This window comes from Lithobates pipiens, unplaced genomic scaffold (assembly GCF_037356315.1).
Source record: "Lithobates pipiens isolate NorthernLeopardFrog02 unplaced genomic scaffold, aLitPip1_a1.2 Scaffold_19, whole genome shotgun sequence".
In the NCBI taxonomy this organism is placed as follows: domain Eukaryota; kingdom Metazoa; phylum Chordata; class Amphibia; order Anura; family Ranidae; genus Lithobates; species Lithobates pipiens.
The window spans coordinates 464,333,490-464,356,321 of record NW_027507764.1 but is presented as its reverse complement, the minus strand read 5'-3'; the positions used below and the strand labels follow the sequence as shown (position 1 = coordinate 464,356,321).

Genomic DNA, 22,832 nt, shown 5'->3' with positions numbered 1-22,832 from the left:
TCCACATCCTCTGTCACACAAGCAGAGACAAGTGTACAGTTCCCTGCTGTTGCCAGAGTGGATAAACCTGCCTCCTTGTCCACATCTATTCCTGCCATAGCCCCAACATCAGCCATTGAGGAATCAGCTGAATTATTTGACCACAGCGTCAGCCACTTGCCCCTTGATGATGCCCAGCCATTACTGGATTCAGCTGTTGGTTCAGAGGTTGAGGATGTCAGGAACATGAGCCTAGAGAGAGGGAGGAACACTGGTAGACAAACTGGTATTCATGTTCCCCAAGCCAGAACTACCTGATGACGCAACATTTCTATTTGCGAAACGCGTAGTGGCTGCCTGGATCCCAGTTGATTAGGTTCGGTGGATGAGGGAGAGGGTTTGGGATGTATTCTCAGGAACCACGGATCATTACTGAGGGCTTTTGACCATACAGAAAGGTAGACCCCATCCATACTCCTACGTACATGGCTGGACATGCTTGGTGCCGACTCAGGCACAGGCATATGTGAGTGTGCATTTAGCTGTTTTTTTTAATTCTTTTAATAAACCTGTTTGGACTTACTGCACTATGATGGTCCCTTATATATTTTTTGTGAGCCAAATAGCATAAAAGGTTTCTATCTTCCTACTTGGAGAGGCTGTTGAAGAGACCCTTAAAGGAGTGGTTATGAACTAAAGGCGCAGATACAGACTAGGTCTGGTGAGTGGCCATTTTATCTGGTGGTGGTATAAGCACGTGATTGGTGATTATAAGAAGCACTTTAAACCTAAAAAGAAGCACTTTTGAAACAAGAGGAATCAACCAGTACTGAAGTGATTGCTTATCTCTCTGCACTGTGCACTTTCTTTACAGGAGTGATCACTCACTTGGGACATTTATGTTATATTGTGATGTGTTTTTTTTTTCACACTATGTGATCTGAGGCACTATAAAGCACTTTATTTGATATTTCTGTGGGTGTTCCCATGTGATTATTTCCTTGGGACATTCATAGTACTTTTGTATTGTTTGGTGTTTAGGCACTTTTATTGTTGGATGGTAAGGCACTGTAAGGCACTTTAAATATTTGATACCAATGCAGAGGAGACCAACCCATGTAACGGGTTGGCTCTGCAGTGGCACTAAAACATTTTCTGAATAACTTTTAGTTTACATTTGGCACTTTTGCAATATTGTGACAGGGGATTTATATTATATTTTTTCCACAGGCAAGTAGGTGTTTTACTTGAGTTTAGCACTTTAGGTCAAGCAAAGTAGAGTTAGCGCAACCCATGTTTCATATATGTTCCCCAAGCCGCAGCGTATTGTCAAGTTGTCTCCAGTGGTAATGATGAAGATGGAGGAGATGGAGATGATGATGAGATCACCGATGGGACTTGGGTGCCAGATAGAGCAGAGGTGGAAAGGACTATGAGTGTATAGCACCCCCCTAGTTAGGTGCTAGATAAGTTAGGTACATTTAGCTTTTTAGCTCCTCTGTAATCAGCGTAGCTGCTTGCGAATGCTCTGAGATTCACTGGCTGTGGGTTTAACTGCTTTCCCTTGCGCTCTGGATAGTTCTGGAGAGTAATGGGCTGGATCAAGCAAATCAGCAGCTGAATATTTATGTAGTCTCAGCCAATCCCTGGGGTAGCTGAGATGCCAAGGGATTGGCAGATAGTGTCTGGGAGTGTGCATGAATAGTTTGAGGCTCAGAGCAGAGGGGGGGGGGGGGGGGGGGGTGATTCTTGTCCAGAAGATGAAGATCCCAGTCTGAAGGGCTGCTGCCCTTCTGGGCAGTACAGCTGTACTTCTACATTTGTTCATCAAGGTCCCACCTGCAATAGCTGTGGGGTCTATTCTACTGAATTTTCTGGAGCTGATTAGGAGATTTATCTGGGGATCTGGTCTGAAGAGTCCACAGGAGATGTCTAACTCATATTGGAAGGAGGCATCCAAATATAAAGAACATTTGTGAGTACAAACAATGTATAAAAGTGCACATTTCTTCTGGTGTCCCTGTGTAGCTCAGTCAATCATTTGCTGCTGCAAGGACTATGCTAGAAAGCTTTTAGAAGGAGACAAGTGTCATCAAGTTAATGCTTAGCATTACTGGAGTATCCCACAGTTACGCTACACCCCATCCAAGTTCAAGTTGTAATAAAGTATCAAAAAAGGATACTCCTAGACCAGGCATCACTAAATGCCGGACCGCGGGCCGAATCCGGACCCAGTAGCAGCCATATCCGGCCCGCAGCCTCACAAATAGTTGCCTGCAAGTTTTCTCCCCTCTTCCGGATTTCCAGCCTGCCGCTGCCGCTAAAATCCTTGATTTACATGGGTGGCATGGCAGGTCTCTCCCTTTCATCATCGCATCACTCCACCCTTCTCCCCCTCCCCACACTGCCCTACCTTATTCACCCAAGCCTGGAATCGCTGCAGGTCCAGACAAAGGGCGGGACTTATCACGTTACGAAGTGGGTGATTGATTGCTAGGCAGTGGGGCAGTCCCAGCAACCAATCACCTCCTTTTAACTTGAAAAGTCCCGCCCTTTGTCCGGACCTGCCATGTGTGCTTCCCAGCTTGTGTGAATAAGGTAGGGCAGTGTGGGGAGGGGGAGATAGGGGGAATGCTGCGATGATGAAAGGACAGTCTGACTCTGTAATGTTGAGGGAGGACTGTAATGGAGGGAGTCTGTATCGGGGAATCTGTGATGGAGTGGGGGTCTGTGATGGAGTGGGGTCCTGTGATGGAGTGGGGTCCTGTGATGGAGAGGGGGTCGGTGATGGAGAGGGGGTCGGTGATGGAGAGGGGGTCGGTGATGGAGAGGGGGTCGGTGATGGAGAGGGGGTCGGTGATGGAGAGGGGGTCGGTGATGGAGAGGGGGTCGGTGATGGAGAGGGGGTCGGTGATGGAGAGGGGGTCGGTGATGGAGAGGGGGTCTGTGATGGAGAGGGGGTCTGTGATGGAGAGGGGGTCTGTAATGGGGGGGATATGTGATGGAGTGAGGATCTGTGATAGAGGGATCTGTGCTGGAGGGGGGTCTGTGGTGAAGAGGATCTGTAATGAGGTGGGGGGTTCCGTGATGGGGGTGTCTTTAAAAGGACACACTGTGATGAGAGAGTCTGTAATGGGTTGGGGGGGGGGTTCTGATGGGGCACTGTGATGTAAAAGGGAGGGATGTGAAGGGGGACTGAGGGCACCGATGTAAGGGCTTGTCCACACTTGTGCAGAGATCCGTTTTTCTGCCCTAGAAAAACCCAGGTATCTACAATGGCAATAGAAAACAATTGTGACGTGCATGGGAGGCTGTAATGTGAAGAATCTGAGTCATGACCAATATGACATTCGGACCTCCGCGGGCAGACAATTGTACTGATCGGACCCCCGTGAATTTTAATTCAGTACCCCTGTCCTAGACCATTTACTGAGCCAGAAAAGTGTCTGAAACTGTGTGCTTGGCTGCGGATATACTGTTTTGGGAAAGAATCTTGTGCAAATCAGTGGCCCCTATATGAGTGAACACTAGAAGTGTCTAGCTAGCTTTAGAAGGAATTCATAAAACCATTCAAGAGCTCCATGAAAAAAGTATTTTTTTTTCCCCACCCACACTAATATTGAGGCGGATGATGGCATTATTGTCAGCAGAACTAAACATTAATAAACACAGTATAAAAAAATTAATAAAAAAACACACAATAAAATAGTCATTTATATTTCATCTTTGTTATTTACTAGTGCTGTTCGCAGTACAAAAATTACATTTTATAAAGAAAACTATGATTTATAGCTCTGTTACAAAATAGATTTTGCATAGTACAAAAAAAAAAAAAAAAAAAAAAAAGACAGAAAACTTGGAATTTAAGGCAGCAGTCTATTCTAGCTTAGTTTTCATTTTTTTAAACCATAATGTAGCAATCATATTCTTACACTAATAAAGGGGATCAACTATTGCTAGAATCGTTAGAATTCTTATTCCAGTCATTGTTCATTGTCAGTTAGAATTAAACTGACTCACAACCCAAAATGTTTTTTTTTTTATTTTTTTATTCCAGTATACTTTAATATTGTCACCTGTTTTAGGCTAGGTATTTCTTTGTACTAAATTTTAAGTCTGTTGGTTGCCAAATGTTAAAGGGAATGAATCTGTTTGAAAAGTTTTCTGAAAATGAACGTAGTAAGGCAAATCATTAAAGGCAAAGGCACAAAAACATTAGCATAGAGTAGCACCTTATAGTCATGACCATAAATCTTTAGTCAGAAAGCATCAGAGTGCTAAATGTCAATATTTGATTGGTTACTGTTATTGCAAAAAGGAATTTACGCTCTTATACAGAAATGGACCCTGATCTAGACAGAGCGGTTCACCGATCCCTCTCTTCTCTGCAGGCTGTCCCATTAGCAGCAATGCTGCAGACATAACCTAGTGTAGTTGGCAAGTCTATGCCCTTTAAACTACACATCTATGGCAAGAGAGGACCTAGGCTATCTAATTATATGTCATAAGCATCACCTGATCCCGTAAATAAAAGTTCTATATCAGTTTCTCAACTCCAGTCCTCAAGGCATCCCAACAGGTCATGTTTTCAGGATTTCCCTCAGATGAAACGGCTGTGGTAATTACTAAGGCAGTGAAACTGATCAAATCACCAGTGCAAAATAATGGAAAGCCTGAAAACAAGACCTGTTGTGGTGCCTTGAGGACTGGAATTTAGAAACACTGTTCTACATCAAGAAGCAGGTAATTTCCGGTTGAAAAAAACAATCCGAATCCATTTTCCCATATACCATAATCCCTACTATTTTTCCTAGTGCCAGGGCCGACTACTCATAGACCTGTATAAACCTGAATGTTTGGCTGAAACAACTGTGCATGTTTACAGAAGGAAGGAACAACCTTAATAAAGAAAGATGTTTTTACGTTGGATTATATTAGAATTAACAGATGTCTACTGATAGCCTTTAGAAAGTGGCGGAAACCCTCTGCATTTCTACTCAGTAGTCTATAGCAGGGTCCACTCAGTCAGGAAACTAACTTTAAATAACCTTTATTTATGTTCTAATCATCAAAAATAATTTTCTCACAGATTTCACAGATTTCTTTTTTTTCCTTTATCATTCCCTTTACACCTAAAAAAACAAAAAACAAAAACAACCTTGCTTTTTTGGAACCATTAATCATTTATGCCTAATAAGGGATAAACATACCATTAAACAGCCAACTCAGTATTTTTAAATGCAGAAAATTAAAAAGTATTACTCACAAAAAGTTTATTGTAGGGACAACCAGTACAGTGCTTTGGTGACATTCTGAATTCCCATTGGCCAATGAGAGTGAGGCTTGCACAGCAGCCATATTAGTACTACATAAAAAGGAGTACCCCTCTGGGAATGCTTAACTATATCACTACAAGGGAAAAGCATAGAAATTCCAACAAAACACCCTTCACCTCAAATTAGCTCAATCGAACTTTATCAAGTGTAAAAAAATATCTAAAAAAAAAGCTGTTATCATGAAATTCTCCACCACGAGGTAATAAAGTCAAAATGTGTGCAGAACAAAATAGTTATTTAACAACATATGCACTTCAGTAACTTGGCAGTGGCTACACCACTGTAATATTGCCAGTGTCTAAATACTTTGGACACCAATATGTTGTTAGCCAGACTGAAGCTATTGCAAGGACCATGCACCAAGCTTTAGGGCCAGTTCACATCAGATGCAGTTCCGTGCGCTTTTTTTCTGCATTAAAAATAGATGCACAGTGTTTTCCATGTATTCCAAAGGCTCTATTTAACACCAATGCAGTCTGTTCCAGTCAGTTTTTGGTCAGTTTCTGCACCGGAAACTGACTGCACTGGTGCAAACTAGAGCCATAAGAATACATGGAAAACACTGCATGCATATTTAGTGCAGAAAAAAAGCAAACGGAACTGCATCTAGCGTGAACTAGCACTGAGAAAAGGTCTGTACTGAGAGAAATATGGGGCTGCCTCTGCTGACCTCGTTCAATAAAATGCTAGTTGCTTGGCTATATCTAGCTTCACTTGGTTCAACTTTGAATCCCTACACAACTAGCATGCTGCAAGTAAAGACAGAAAACCCAATGTGCGTACTTGTTCTCAGTGCCTTGAAAACATTAAAGCTATTAGATCAGCAGTACAGCCCAGAAAACAGCATGTTTAAAAGGTGATGTCGGAAATGGTAGCCCACATGCTTCTTTCAGTACGGTTTTCTCATTAAATAGGTTTCAGTTTGTCCTCAAACATAGCTGGCTAAGTTGGAAAGAAACAAGCAGGGGCATGGATGGTTAGTACAGAAGATCATGAATACAGACCAGCTTTTAATCCGATTTAGCAACACACTCAGCAACACATTTAACCACCATGAACAATCTGGTCATTTTTAAGCATTGATATGTTGTTAGTATCTCATATATGTCACCATGCAGTATCCAGTGAATGGATAATCTGTATGCTCTTGAGCTATCGCTTCAGTTCAGAAAATGGTTTTATGAGGATAAGCAACAAGTAGACTTTTATGCTGATTAAATACCCTGTGTAAGAATGCCTCTTCTAGTTGTGCACATAAAATGACTAATAAGACCAGTCTTCAGAGGGTGGAGCATAGGAGAAGCCAATGAAGGCATCATCTGCTTCTTCAACACTGGCGTTAACGATGGAGTAGTCAGAAGAAATGCAGACAGAATCAGGAACCATAGCACTTGTAAACTCTGTGTCAAAGTTTGATATATCGTCTGGGCCATCCTATTAAGAAAAATAATACAATTCGTTTCAAAGTTTTCATTACTTTAGCCACTTCAGCGCTGGAAGATTTACCCCCCTTCCTGAATTTTTATTTTTGTTTGTGCTATAAACGAAAGAAGACTGATAAAATTTTGTACTTTTTGCTATAAAACATATACAATCATTTTTTTTTTAAACATCACATTTCTTCATGAATTTAGGCCAATATGTGTTCTGCTACATATTTTTGGTAAAACAAAACACAATAAGCGTATAGCGATAGTGCACTGTAATAGTATGGCGGGCAATCTGACACTTTGTGGGAACCGTGACACTAATACAGTGATCAGTGCTAAAAATATAGGGAAGTAGTTAACATCTAGGGCAATCAAATGGTTATATGTGTGCCTAAACAGTGTTTATGTGTGTACTGTAAGCTGCTTTTACTAAGGCATGTGCACAAAAACCGGCACATCCCTGCTGACAGGAAATGTTTACATCGACTGAGCTCTGTCCCGTCTTCCTCCTCAATGATCAGTGAGCCGCTGATCAGCTTGTGCTGAGATTAAATCAAAGCACAGCCGGAGCACCCCCTATCCAGAAGTGCTGGATCATGCACTAGATATATGATCCATCACAGGAGATCCGCTCTGCTGCCATACTCCTATGTGAGGTGGTTGGGCAAGCAGTACTTTTGTGCTGTAAATTTAAGAAAAGCTGCAGTTAGCAAAATCAGTTAAAGCTGAACTCTGGCCAGATAAAAAAAAGAAACAAAAATGACTGCAGCTCTGTAATTATAAATACATGAGGGCTGCAATGGAGACCTGCAATTGTTGCATGTGGCCCACAAGAACACAGGAACAATGCAGCCACAATCTGCTGTTAGGCTGGATTCACGCCCATGCAGTTCTAGTGCTTTTTTCATTTTGCAAATTTGCACAACAGTCCATATAACATGGTTTCCTATGGAACGCGTTCTGTAGTGCAAATCTTCAAAATGCAAAAAGCACTAAAAATGCATAGGTGTGAATCCAGCCGTAGTCACCTATAAATCTCTGCCTTTTGCACTCTAAACCTGAACATAAATTTTTTTTTTTTCATTTAGCCAGTGAGCTGAATGAAAAAAAAAAAAAAAAAACAGATGGATTCCTCCATCCACACAAGTGAGGTGGATGAAGGAATCCTCCCTGCTGTGCTATTGGGGACTCCTCCACTGTCAGAATACACTAATCAGCACTGCAGCTGAAAGATTTCCAACAGTCCAGTTCAACAGAAGTTGATCTACCGAATTGCTTTACTGTCTAACAGAGAAGGCCAGACACAGATCAAAATTCAGCTGGTCCCTGCCAAATTTCGATCCGCGTGTACCCAGATTAAATGGCCAAAAGCAGATCTAAGGTAGTTGGTGCAGTAATAGGAAGGGGTTGTGCAAGTGTCACTAGTGAGGCAGTGTTGTGGTCATCAAGGGTCATGTTGCTGGATCATAAATTGTTAAAACATGGATACTTTAAAAATGTTTATGTACCAATGTATTACTACATGTTCTAAAACACTAGCTTTCTGATCCATTTTGTAGATTGGCTCTAAAACTTCATATTGGAATGCCTAGTGTTTTGATTTATGATTTTACACAAATCATACAATGAACTATAGTTCCCTAGATCTGTTGTTGGCAATTTCATAAACTGGAACTATTCCATACAGCAGTTTGCTAAGTAATGATGGTGTGCAAACTGCAATAATCCCCAGCAGATGTGGTCATATCATAGTTTGCCCATTATCATTTCTGTTGGGCCCCTTTCACACTACAGCAACTTTTAAGTCGCATGATTTTACTGTGATTTTGCCATAATTTCAGGGAATGCTTGTGTAAACTTGAGGTCTATGGACCTAAGCTTGCATCAAAGCCAGAACCAAAGTAGTACAGGGAATACTTTGAAGTCAGTGGGACCTGAAGTCGCCCAGATATGAATGGTTATCATTGGGACTCATGTCATGCAAATCTGATGTCCAAAGTCACAGGAAAAGTCACACAAGCGAGAAAGTGGCCTTAGTATTGTCATACTGACTAGGCCTGGACATGTTGTGGTATTTCTTTCTGCTGGCTCTGATGTGTATTACATTTGAATTGCATTCATACAGTTTAATGAACCAATTCTTCGATCTTCCATCTCTTGCTAATAACCACAGAGATAACACCTCTACTTACCACATGGGGGTCATATGGTGGAGGGATCTTCTTTTCAACAAGCTCAGTCCAGTTTATACATGTAAAGAATGAATGATGTTTGATATCTTCCTGCAAAGCAAATTAAAACAAATTCATTTAATAGAGCAATTACTGACTCTACCATTTAATGCAGTTAAAACATGTTAAATGTGGGGCAGCTCAGTGGTTAGCATTTCTAACTGGAAGCGTTAGGCTTGACAGTTCAATTACCAACAATGACACTACCTGCCTGGTGTTTGCATGTTTTCGCTGTGCCTGCATGGGCTTCCTCCGGGTACTCCGATTTCTTCCCACACTCCATGCTGGTAGGTTAATTGGCTCCTGTCTAAATAGGTCCTAGTTTGTGTGTAATGTGAGTTAGGAACCTTAGATTGTAAGCTCCTTGAGGGCAGTGAATGATGTGAATGTGCAATATATATTTAAAGTGCTGCATAAATTGACAGTGGTATATACGAACCTGTAATAAATAAATACAAGACACAGGGCAATGCACAGAAGTTGCAAATGTGAAAACTCTTACAGAGAGACTTTTATGTTGGACAACTTTAACCCCTTCCCAACCAGTTGTACTGCGACAGGTTGGCTCCCCTGGGCGAAATGACATTACCTTACGTTGGTTCGCCTTTTGACCACTAGGGGACACGTGTGCACCGCCGGAGCGGATGCAGGTGCCCAGGTGACAGAACCAGAACCGGATCTGTATGTGTAAACATACAGATCCCGGTTCTCAAAGGGGAGAGGAGACAGATTGTGTGTTCATACCAAGTATGTCAGTCTTGCATCCACCCCACAGTTAGAACACACTTAGGGAACACATTTAACCTCTTGATCGCTCCCTAGTGTTAACCCCTTCCCTAAAAGTGACATTTATACAGTAATCAGTGCATTTTTATAGCACTGATCGCTGTATAATTGTCACTGGTCCCAAAAATGTGTCAAAAAATCATCCGATATGTCCACCGCAATATCACAGTCCCGATAAAAATCACTGATCACCGCCATTATTAATTAAAAAAATTATAATAAAAATGCCATAAATCTATCTCCTATTTTGTAGATGCTATAACTTTTGTGCAAACCAATCAATATATGCTTACTGCATTTTTTTTTTACCAAAAATATATAGAAGAATACATATCGGCCTAAACTGAGGAAAAAAATTATTTAAAAAAAAAAAAAATTGGGATATTTATTATAGCAAAAAGTAAAAAAATCGTTTTTTTTTTGTCAAAATTTTCGCTCTTCTTTTATAGCACAAAAAAGAAAAAATGCTGAGCTGATCAAATACCAGCAAAAGAAAGCTCTATTTGTGGGGAAAAAAGGACATCAATTTTGTTTGGGTACAGCGTAGCACGACTGCGCAATTTTCAGTTAAAACATCGCAGTGCCTTTTTCGCAAAAAAATGGCCTGGTCATTGAGCAGCCAAATCTTCTGGGCTGAAGTGGTTAAGAAAGAATTTAGAATGAAGGGCTAAAAACATATTTTAAGCAGGCCACAGATGGTTTGAATCTCAGCTGGTTCAGCAGGAACTGGCCGAGATTTAAACCATGTATGGAAAGGCTGTTATAGCTGCTAGCAATAATCACTGCTTCAATAGCTCCACGGTTTTGATGGGGGAATCAAGCAATTTTCTTTCCGGCAACCACAGAAAATCGCTCCATCTATGGCCTGCCTAAGGAACAAGCAGGAAACACTATTTAAATGGAGCTGTACTGAGATTGGGGATACATGAATTTTTCGTGTACAATTTTGCAGGTTAATGAAGGAGATAGGACATATCCTAAAGACATTTAAAGTACACTGTATAAAAAGCCAATTACTAAAATCTCATACTGCATAAGATTTAGCAAGTAATTGTAAATTGTAAGACTCCTTTCCCACTGAGGTGCTTTACAGGTGCTACAGCACTAAAAATAGCGCCCGTAAAGCGCCACTCCAGTCACTCCAGTGAGAAAGCGTCCCACTAGCAGCCGAAAAGCGGCGCCTTACTGCCAATGTCTGGCGATGCTCAGTGTGAAAGTGCCCTAAATATGCATAAAGCTGTAGCTTTCATTGGCAATATAGTTTGTGTTTCTGCATAGTAACCCGGGCTCTCAATGGAACCTACAAATGGCCATTTCAAATCATACTATGCAGACATGGTCAACTACTGTTTTCATCAGAATACCCAACAAAAGATTAAATAAAGTGGTGGAAACAAGTATTTTATTAGAAGAAAATCTTTATGATATGCAGTGCTTTACCATTTAGTATTTACATCTACTTTATGCACAGTGTTTTCCATGTATTCCAATAGCTCTAGTTCACATCATGCAGTCCATTTCTGGTTAGTTTCTGCACCGGAAACTGACTGCATGGTGTGAACTAGAGCCACTGGAATACATGGAATACACTGTGCATGCATTTTTAGTGCAGAAAAAAGCGCATGGAACTGCATCTGGTGTGACCTGGCCCTTAAACTGTGTGGAGGGGTGTGTCCATTCCATCCACTCAGCTCCATGCTCTATCCTGTGCAGTGTGACACATCAGATCCCCAACCCCTGCCCCTTGAAGCTCAGAAGTGCAACCTGTACACTTTGAAGGACTCTGAAAACAGAAAGCTGCAGATAAACAGGTATAACCTATGTTGGAGGATTTTGATGCATCTCTGTGTATTTTTCCTAGGGATAGTAATTTCACTGGGTATATGTAAGAGTTATTCGACTACCGTACTTTCATTGTGTAGTAAGTGAACAATTATCAGCATTCCATATTAAAGCTGCATTAAGTAGGCATGAGAGAAAAAGCCACATACAAAGTCATTATTGGATCCAAGCCTTTGTTTAGGATCTTTTTCAAGCAGCTCTTCTAAAATGCCAGACGCCATCAAACTTATGTCTGGTCTCGTGACAAGGGGTTTGTGGAGAATATTTTCATACATGGTTGCTATGTCACGGTTGTAAAATGGGGGCTGAAACAAAGAAAAATAATAATGATTAGTCTCAGATACAGTTACTAGCATATATTTATTCACAAACAAAACAAATATTATAATTCCTGAACATTCTGATATGAATATAACAAAGTGCAAAATTGGGACACAATGAAGTGAAGGTATTAACCACTTGCCTACCGGCTCACGCCGATACACGTCGACAAAGTGGCACGTTCCTGCAAAACAATGTCCCCTTTAAGAGCTGCTGGAAATGCACACGCCTGCTGCACGGCGGGGAACCGGTGGGTTCGAGGGCCGGCACGAGACCCAGAATGGGGATTTGTGTGTGTAATCACACAAATCCCTGTTCGGTCAGGGAGAAACAGTGATATGTCTCCTCCCCCAGTCAGTCCCATCCCCCCACAGTAAGTAACACTAACTAAGGAACAGAGTTAACACCTTGATCGCCCCCTAGTTTTAACCCCTTCCCTACAAGTGAATTTACACACTAATCAGTAAATTTTTATAGCACTGATCGCTGTATAAATGTCAGTGGTCCCAAAAAGGTGTCAAAAGTCTCCAATCTGTCCACTGCAATGTCGCAGTACCGCTAAAAATCACAGATCACCCCCATTACTAGTAAAAGAGAAAAAAAAATTGAAATCATAAAAATGCCATAAATCTTTCCCATCGTTTGTAGACACTATATTTTGCAGAAACATAAAATACTCTTATTGCGATTTTTATTTAGAGTTAGAACCCCCAAACATTTTTAATTTTTTTTTAAAGCAGAGACCCTAGAGAATAAATTGGTGGGTTTTGCAATTTTTATGTCACACGGTATTTGCGTTTTTCAAACGCAGTTTTTGGGGAAAAAAATACACTTTTAAAATCGTAATGCACATAAACACAATACATAACCCAATTTGTTTGCAAAATATATAAGATGATGTCATGCTGAGTAAATAGATACCAAACATGTCATGCTTAAAAATTGCGCCCGCCCGCACAGCGACGATAAATGGTGTAAATTTTACTATCGATAGGCGATGCTTTAACCACTTCCCGACCGGCTCACGTACATATACTGTGGCAGGTTGGCAACCGTGCACGAACCCACCGTACAGGTACATTGGCTCCTTTAAGAGCCTTAGCAGGTGCACGCATACCGCCAGAGGCGTGCGCGTTGCGCGGCGGGGGACCCAATGCTTGTGGTCAGCGGTTGCAATGCCTGCGATTGCGGGCACGAGAGCCAGAATGGGGATCTGTGTGTGTAAACACAAAAATCCCGGTTCTGTCAGGGGAGGAGAGACAGATCGTCTCCTCCTAAAGATTAGGAACAGCGTTCGGTCTCCTTCTCCGGTCCCATCCCCTCACAGATAGAAACATTGCAGGGGAATACATTTAACTCCATGATCACCCCCTAGTGTTAACCCCTTCCCTGTCAGTGATATTTACACAGTAATCAGTGCATTTTTATAGCACTGATTGCTTTATAAATGTCAATAGTCCTAAAAATGTCATATATCTATCCCCTATTTTGTAGGCACTATAACTTTTGTGCAAACCAATCAATATATGCTTTTTGCGATTTTGTTTGTCAAAAATATGTAGAAGAATATATATCAGCCTAAAGTGATGAATAAGTTCTTTTTTTTATTTTTTCAAAATTGTTGCTATTCTTTTGTTTATAGTGCAAAAAATAAAAAATAAAAATCGCAGAGGTGATCAAATACCACAAAAAGAAAGCTCTATTTGTGGGGAAAAAATTCCACAAATTGTCAGCTAAAGCAACGCAGTACCGTAACGCAGAAAATGGCCTGGTCATTAAGGGGACAAATCCTTCCAGGCTGAAGTGGTTAAAAGCCTTTACAGGTTACCACTTTAGATGTACAGAGGAGGTCTAGTGCTAGAATTACTGCCCATGATCCGACGTTTGCGATGATACCTTACATGTTTACACTCTTGCTTTAAAAAATAATTTGATCAGTTTTATTGCTGTCACAAGGAATGTAAACATCCCTGTGACAGCAATAGGCATATGGCAGGTACTCTTTATGTAGGGATCTACCCCAAAGCCCTCCTTTGCACTTAAAAAAAACTAAAACAAAACAAAATTAAAAACGCCAAGATCTGCATTTTTGAACGCTTTCGATTCTCAAAAAATGTAGCTAAACCAGAGGTGATGTCAAGTCATCGCTTCCAGGTTACCATAGTGGCCACCCGATCCAAGCCGATCTCGGCTTTCTTCAGGTCTCCGACTAGCCAGCAGGTGTGTCGGCTAGTAGCTCTGGTCTCCCAGTGGGACGGGAGAGCCCAAGCGAGCCACGGAAGACAGCAGGATGTCCGCTCTCGCTGCTTGTAACAACCACAGAGTGGTTAGCTGCTCTGGTTGTTATTACAAGAGAGAGTCGACTGTCAGCTCTAAAAAACAGTACCGGTGTGATGCCTGCAGCTGCAGGCATCGCCCGGTACAACCACTTGAAGTCAAATGATGCACCAGGTAAGCGATTTGGCTGCAAGTGGTTAAAAACAGCACGACAGAGCAGGACTTTGCTCACACAGCCATGTCATTCATTCACAGGAATCTGTGAGAGAACTACAAGTCCCATCGTCCACCATGGCAGACGGCTTGTAGTTCTTAACCACTTTACGACCGGCGCACGATGATGTATGTCCATTTTTTGAAGAGGGATATCTCGATAAAGGCAGCAGCTGCTGCCACAACCGAGATATCCATCTCTTCAGGCACCGGTCAGGTAGCAGCGGAGGCGATCGGGACCTGCCTTCTCTGTGGTATGGAGACGAGTGAAGCTAAGATGACCCCCACCCGTCTCTATACCATAGCAGGGCGGAAGTGACGTCAAAACGTCACTTCTGCCCATACCTCTTAAAGGCACATTTTTTCAATGTCTTTTTTTTTTTATTGCATTTAAGTCCAAATATGAGATCTGAGGACTTATTGACCCCCTCATATTTAAGAGGACCTGTCATGCTTTTTGGGATGTTCATGGGATGTTTAAATCCCTTGTAATAGGAATAAAAGTGATCAATTTTTGTTTTTAAAAAACAGTGTGAAAATAAAATCAAGTAAAATAAATAAATAATACCCCGTTCCAACGAGCTCGCGTGCAGAAGCAAACGCATATGCGAGTAGCGCCTGCATATGAAAACGGTAGTCAAACCACACATGTGAGGTATCGCCACGATCGGTAGAGCGAGAGCAATAATTCTAGCCCTAGTCTGTCTCTTTTAAATGTCGCTTATGGAAATTTTTGAGGGTAAAAGTTTGACGCCATTCCACGAGCGGGTGCAATTTTGAAGTGTGACATGTTGAGTATCAATTTACTCGGCGTAACATTATCTTTCACAATATAAAAAAAAATGGGCTAATTTTACTGTTGTTTTATTTTTTTATTCAAAATGATTTTTTTTTACAAAAAAAGTGCACTTGTAAGACCGCTGCGCAAGTACGGTGTGTACACATACATCGGCATTTTAAAGATAGATATCTCGGTAACGGCAGCAGCTGCTGCCACAACCGGGGTATCCATCTTTTGAGCCACCGGTCCTGTCTGTGATAAGGGTGGTTTCTGCAGCGGATTCGCCATGAGATCACCGTTATCAGCAGCGGGAGAGAGGCCATCCCCCTTCCCGACGCTCTTCGCCGCTTATCGGAGCTGTCGGCAGCAGCGGAGGCGATCGGGACCTGTCTGTGGCTGGGTATGGAGACGAATGAGGCTAAGATGGCCCCCACCTGTCTCCATACCATAGCAGGGCGGAAGCAACATCAAAATGTCACCCATACCTCTTAAAAGGAAACTTTTTTTGTTATTTTTTTCAAATGACATTGACCTGTCATGCTTTTTGCCATTACAAGGGATGTTTACATTCCTTGTAATAGGAATAAAAGTGACCCAAATTTTTGTTATTTTTTTAAAAACAGTGTAAAAAAATAAATAAATCTTATTTATTTTTAAAGTTCCTCGTCCTGATGAGCTTGCGCGCAGAAGTGAGCACATACCTGAGTAGCGCCGCATATGAAAATGGTGAGGTATCGCTGCGATCGTTAGAGTGAGAGCAATAATTCTAGCCCTAGACCTCCTCTGTAACTCAAAACATGCAACCTGTAGAATTTTTTAAACGTTGCCTATGGAGATTTTTAAGGGTAAGAAGCGTGACATATTGGGTATCAATTTACTCGGCGTAACATTATCTTTCACAATATAAAAAAAATGGGCTAACTTTACTGTTGTCTTATTTTTTTATTAAAAAAAGTGAATTTTTTCCCAAAAAAGTGTGCTTGTAAGACCGCTGCGCAAATACGGTGTGACAAAAAGTATTGCAAAGACTGCCATTTTATTCTCTAGGGTGTAAGAAAAAAAACGTATAATGTTTGGGGGTTCTAAGTAATTTTCTAGCAAAAAAACGTTTTTTAACTTGTAAACACCGAGTCTGAAAAAGAGGCCTGGTCTTTAAGTGATTAAGGAATAAATGACCACTGAGCAACCAGGCCCTCTTATGTCATCTAGGCCTGAGGGCCAATGCACATTTTTTTCCTGCATAAGATGAACATTCATTTATTTTTTTCCAAAAGGTCAACTTAGCCTTTAGAATTCCAGATTTCTGCTATACAGTACGTAATACAATAATTTCACCAAAGAAAACATGAGGTTTTTATATCCAATTAAAGTGGAACTAAAGTTTCGCTATTACATACTGTGGGCAGGAAGGCTTTTTATTGCAGAAGAGACACAAACTGTAAAATGTCTTTTCTGCAATAAATTACACCTTCCTGCTTGCTCACAGCAATCCCTGGACTATAAACTAAGCTGCACAGGCGAAGCTCAGTTCACAGTTGGGTTAATTTACTAAGACTGGAGAATGCAAAATCTGGTGTAGCTGTGCATCGTAGCCAATCAGTTTCTAACTTCAGCTTGAACAATTAAGCTTTGACAAACAAAAAACCTGGAAGTTGATCAGTTTTTATGCAAAGCTACAACAGATGTTGCACACTTCAGGTTTAGTAAATCAACCCCAGTGTCCAGGCCGATCCCTAGCATGGAATGACTAGCATCTGCACATGTGCAGGAGTGACATCATCAAGTGCCAGCCAATGAAAATGGCCGAAAACAAGCACACAGGAGAAGATGCTGGTGCGGGACCTTTGGAAATGTGAGTATTAACCCTTTAGTTTGCCTTCATTCCATGAGAATATGCTTACAGATTGCTCATTGCCAATGTAGACAGAGCTGCACAGTTGTACACCATGTGTACATTATTCCCCATAGCACCAAGTAAAGCTAGAACATGTACAGGATTGTGGGCAACATGGTGCAATACTTGTAAATATAAAAGGTAGCAACAGATTTAGTAAAAATGATTTTCTAAGCAAATTATTTTCCTCCTCAGATTTGTAAGCAAGCTGCAACTAAACTTTGAAGTACATTTTGTCTAAAATTTGTACAATTTTGTGACAGCAACGATTGCATGTCAAACTCATTACATTTAGGTGGACTACGAATAAGCTCCAGATAGAGTGAAACATGTTGGAGCTTAAGGGACAGGTGGATCAGCTCGTATACTTCAATAAATATATACAAGCCTGTTATTGGACAGCAGCCTCTCTTCTTTTTTGCTTAGACGTAAACCCTATGCAGTGGCAAGCGACCACTGAAAGCCTGCATCCACTGTCAGAGGAGCGAAGGGGTTGTATGTAGAGGGACTGGATATCCTTTTGTACACAACAGTTAGGTTAAGCTGAATTAATAACAGAATCATGTTTGTGGTCTCTGGACAGGTACACCTAAAGTAACTTGGTAGATGGAGCTAATTCTCTGTATTTTAACCTCCTGCACAATAACTCCATTTATATGGCCATCATGGGCATCCTCTGTGTGCTTAGAGATCAGAAAAGCCAGTTATGATAGGTCTGATTAAAATAGTAAAACAAATATTACGCTAACGTAAAAAACAAAATATATCTTACCAAGCCATGTAGCATTTCATAAAGTACAGAACCAAGACACCACCAATCTACAGTGTTGTCATACGGCTGCTTCTTTATTACCTCTGGTGCTAAATACTGGCAAAAAAAAGAAGAAAAAAAAAAAAATAAGTAAGCCAATATATTCCTACAAAATATTTTTTTTTTTACATTTTTTAAACACAGCTGTGATATGTGCATCAAAGGCAAAGCTTGTAACTGCACAGTAAGAACCTTCAGTAGTTTGCAATTATATTTTTTATTAGCCCTCCAATCCAAAGCTACAGCTCCTATGTATTTAACAACTTTTAACAACCACACTCAGACAGCCGAATAGGTGCGACTAGTTTGCGGAGCTCAGAGCAGCTAAACAATGCCTCTGGACGCAGCAACACTCTGTGCTATGGCCCCATAGAAACTGGCTAATTACCCGTGGCCAGTTTGCATGCAGCTGGATCTCTAGAAATGCCAACCCTGGACACACTTGGATGAGCAGTTACATGCGAACAACCATGACTCCGGCCATTGATCTGTACAGAACACAAAACCAAGAGCTGCTGCTGGTCACATGCAGTGTGTGCCAACAGTGTTTATCTACAGATTCTTACCATGGCTGTTCCTGGCCACACACATTTGGCCATCTGAATGTAGCCTGAAGGACAATATTTGCCTGGAACTAGGCACATGCTCATCCACAGTGCTCTCTCTTGGTGATTTGGTGCCTGAGAGTTAAACTTGCAAGTATGCCAGGAAATCTAAATTTTTACAATTTTTAATCATCACTATGACCTTTTTCGGTCATGCCCCTTTAAAAAGAAGCCAGCCAAACTTCTGTCGGATTGGCTTCAGTACACACAGGCCGAATGTCAGCCGGTTGCTATTGAACCTGCCGATAAGCTTGACATGCAGCCCATGTTTGTACTAGACTTTACTGTGCTACCTGTATGAGTGTGGGAATATTTTGACATAATGCTATCAGAGCATGGATGGAAAGTTTCTTCTCTACAAAAACAAAATTCTAAGATGTGTGGTGCGATCAAAAATGATTTACAAAAGAAAGGTTTGTGTACATGATGTGGTCAAAATAAAAAAAATCATATTTAAAAAAGTTTTAAATGCAATTAATAATGAAATGTAATCAGTAAAAGCATAGCTAATACACTGTTAAATAAGAAGTAAATATACTATAATTATTTGAAAGAAATGAAAGCTTACCTCTGGAGTGCCACAGAAGGTGAGAGTTTTGTCAGAATTTGAAATTCCTTCTTTGCAAAGTCCGAAATCAGTTAAAACAATATGACCCTGGAGCAAAAAATGGACATTTGGTATCAGTCTTGAAAGTACAATTCATCAACATAGGAACAAGCTGCTTTGGGGTGGAGGCTCTGCTCCAAAGCACCCCCCCCCATGTTGAGGGCATGTGGCCTGGTATGGTTTGGGGGGGGCACTCGTGGGCACTACACATACTGCAGCTGCTGGCTTTTAACAATAGGACACTTACCTGTCCTGGAACCCCGCAATGTCGGCACTGCAGCTGATGTCTGTATCAGCTGTTGGGTGCTGCTGCCACCATTGCGGGTATGGGTTCCATGCCGAGAACCCTACTATGCATGCCTACTGGCTAGGCAACAGGGAGAGGAGGAGGGAGTCCCGGTGAAGTCACGGGCCGTGGCTCAAACTCCTGGGAGTCAAAGACAGCTATCCTGTCCCCTCTCCCCCCTGAAAGGTGCCAATTGTGGCACCGGAAGGGGAGAGGAGACAAACGAGTGGAAGTTCCACTTTTGGGTGGAACTCTGCTTTAAGAGCTTACTGCATGCTTATAATTACTGGCACATTTTTCATTTTACGGTAAGTACTGCATAATCGTAAATTATTTTTGTGAATTGGATTTTATTTACCACATGCGATAATTTATGCAAACTAGTCACGTGACCCCGTTAAACATTAGTGAATTGACCCCTAGGTTCATCTTTATTTAAAAAAATTATAAATGCATTTTGCAGCTAAAAAAAAATGTATATTTATTATTTTTGTTTTTCACTAGAGCCTTCAAAGCATTGCACCCCGATCAGTGGACTGTGCGGGAGCGGTTCTTAAAATGTTGCAAGTGTAGTGGAGAAGAAACCCCATCTGCTGTCATAAGGAAGGGGGAGGGGGATCATGGGGTGAAGTGGGATTGCTGAACATGTTAAATCCTAAATATGAGTAGAATATATTATATTAAAGCTCATTATTCATTCCAAAAATGGCTGCATGTTATGTAGACATTCCCCATGGGATTTTTCTAATTTAGTGCTGGTACATTCACCGCCTGAATAGGTATATCTGTATTTTTAGGATTTAACACTAGGAGTTAAATTAGGGGTATTGTTAAGGATAAAGATAGTGTTAGGTTTGGATCATCCTAAGGGATACTTGAGGAACATTTTTTCGATGATCATGATGATGATGATGAGATATAAAGGGAAAATATAATGGGTTTGAATTTTTATTTCAAATTTAAGTTAAAGTTCATACATTTTAAATGGACTCATATCTGGATTTTTATATTGTTTTTTTAAAGTGGTTGTAAACCCTGTACAACTACTTTTCTCTACAGGTAGGAACTGGAAATATCTCCTAAATCTGTACGGTTTAGGAGATTCGCCAAATACATTTGTGCCAACGTCATCGGTGCATGCGCACTGAAGAGAGGGCACAATCATGCTGTTTCTATAGTGCCTGTGCTGTGACTATCGGCTCCCGTGTGCATGCGTGGGAGTGACTTCTTCTGCAGGTGAGTGGCACATAATGGGCTAGTATGCGATGCATACTAGCCCATTATGCTTTTACTTTTGCAGGGAACAAAGAGGAAGCAAAACCCATCAGGGTTTACTTCTTCTTTAAGATAAACATTTAATTCAGTTCACCTATGACATATGTTCCTGAGCATCGTGAGTTCTGTTTTTATTCAGACTGTCTCTTCTAACGGACAACCCTAACAGTCTAGTCTGAAAAATAGATTTGTGTGGGGAGGGGTTGATAAATCACTAATTTGACTCATTCAGTTTAGCCTTTAAAAATGAAAGCAAACTAAGACCCCTTTCACACCAGGGCGTTTTGCAGGCGCTATAGCGTTAGAAATAGCGCCTGCAATCCGCCCTAAAGAAGCTGCACCATTGTATGTAGTGTGAAAGCCCGAGGGCTTTCACACTACAGCGGTGCGCTGGCAGGACGTCAGGAAAAAGTCCTGCCAGCAGCTTCTTTGGAGCGGTGAAGGAGCGGTGTGTTTACCGCTCCTCCACCGCTGCTCCCCATTGAAATCAATGGGGCAGCGCTGTAATACCGCCGGCAAAACGCCGCTATTGCAATCAGCCCCGGGAAACTTGATTGGAGTTAAGAGCTCCATTTGCTGGTCAGCCATGAATAGAAGAAAGTATAAACAAAGCACTCTAAATTTTAATTAAAAGAAAAATCACTTATATTTAGTCAATCTTGTCATTTACACCTGCCAATTACTTAGTACAGAAAAAAAGCTCACACAACAAGGAGAAGTTATTACCTCGGAGTCTAGAAGGATATTTTCTGGCTTGAGGTCTCTGTAAAGTAAATGTAAAAGTATAACTACAAATCCAGAATTTGATAAACGGTCCAAGAAATAATAGTATAAATCAGCAGAAATTACTTGTTTATACCTGTATATGATCTGAATGGAGTGTAGATAACCCAATGCACAGGCAATTTCAGCAGCATAAAAACGGGCTCTTTGTTCAGCAAAATATCGTTCTCTTTGTAGGTGAAAGAAAAGCTGAAAGCAAAAGTATACATTATTGTTTAACCTGAATATAAATCCTTGTAGTAGTAGGGCTACATGCTGTAATAAATTATATTTACTCATAGTAATTAGATTTCTGAATATTATTGGGAATTGAACGTTTCCCCTTGCTCTACACTAAAAAAGTGGAACTTCAGTTGAAACTTTTTTCCTAGTTTTTAGTGGAGTGGGGAAAAGGTTGGTACCTCTGTCGTCTTTTACTGTTTGTTTAGCCACTGGGAAGATTCACCCTCATTCCCTTTCTCAATGACTGTAGTCACTGGGAAGGGAATAGAAGGAAAAGGTTAAGTTTTACAAATCCTACTGACACAGGAAGTAAAGCCAAATCGCCCGCAGTGAATACCTGTTCCAGTAATACCTGTCAAAGTAGGGATTTTTATTTCCTCTTTGTCCTGTCAAGGACTAGAAAGTTTAATGTTTTATCTATGGAGGAAACACTCTTGGTACAAAAAAGCACATCAGTGTTTTTGAATGAACATGTGTCTTTATTAAAATGCTAAGGGTGTGCATGTTTGCATTATCCATTTTTTTTTTAACTCCTGAAAAGGTATACCCCATACCAAAACTCGAGGAGATTAGTAACTTCACATTGTCCTAAATTTTCTATATGTTTAGAGCCACCTAAATTTTAAATTATGAGCCATTTAAGGCTCCTCAAAGCTAGAGCAACTATTATATAGAAAATTAAAGTGAGATTAACCTGGCCTAAAACACTGAGGGAGTAACAAGTATTTACAAGCTGAGGGTCTATGTATAACCTGTACCTAAGATCCAAGGGTCTGAAGCGAGTTGAAAACTAACAGGTATTTACAGGCAGCACAAGGCATCTAATCTTCAGCACTGTGGCTACCTTAGAAACTTTAAAGGGAGGCCAGGTTTTCTTTAACTGTCTAGTAAAATTTTCTTCTCCAAAATCAAAAAACGTATTATTATTATTATTATTAATACTATACAGGATCTATAAAGCGCCAACAGTTTCCGCAGTGCTTTAACCACTTCAGGACCGCCGTATTGCCAATGTACGTCAGCACAATGGCACAGGCAGGCGCAATCACGTACATCTACGTGATTGCCTTCCAGCGGGTGGGGGGTCCGATCGGACCCCCTCCCGCTGGTTACGGCGGTCCGATTCGGGCCAGGAGCGCTCCGTGATGAGGGG

At 41.1% G+C, this 22,832-nt stretch overlaps 1 protein-coding gene across 5 annotated transcripts in view; it reads right to left on the bottom strand.

Moving 5' to 3' along the window:
- Nucleotides 1-3,691: 3,691 nt before the first annotated feature.
- The window catches only part of SGK3 (serum/glucocorticoid regulated kinase family member 3), a 140,011-nt gene continuing 120,870 nt past the window's right edge, over nt 3,692-22,832 (bottom strand). For all 5 annotated transcript variants that reach the window (XM_077492822.1, XM_077492821.1, XM_077492824.1 and 2 more), the window contains 7 exons: nt 21,534-21,646; nt 21,401-21,437; nt 19,075-19,161; nt 17,863-17,958; nt 11,754-11,909; nt 8,938-9,027; nt 3,692-6,749 (listed from right to left, as the gene is read on the bottom strand). In XM_077492822.1, coding sequence (XP_077348948.1) covers nt 6,579-6,749; nt 8,938-9,027; nt 11,754-11,909; nt 17,863-17,958; nt 19,075-19,161; nt 21,401-21,437; nt 21,534-21,646 — 750 coding nt within the window. In that variant the 3' untranslated portion in view covers nt 3,692-6,578. The remainder of the gene's footprint in view (nt 6,750-8,937; nt 9,028-11,753; nt 11,910-17,862; nt 17,959-19,074; nt 19,162-21,400; nt 21,438-21,533; nt 21,647-22,832) is intronic.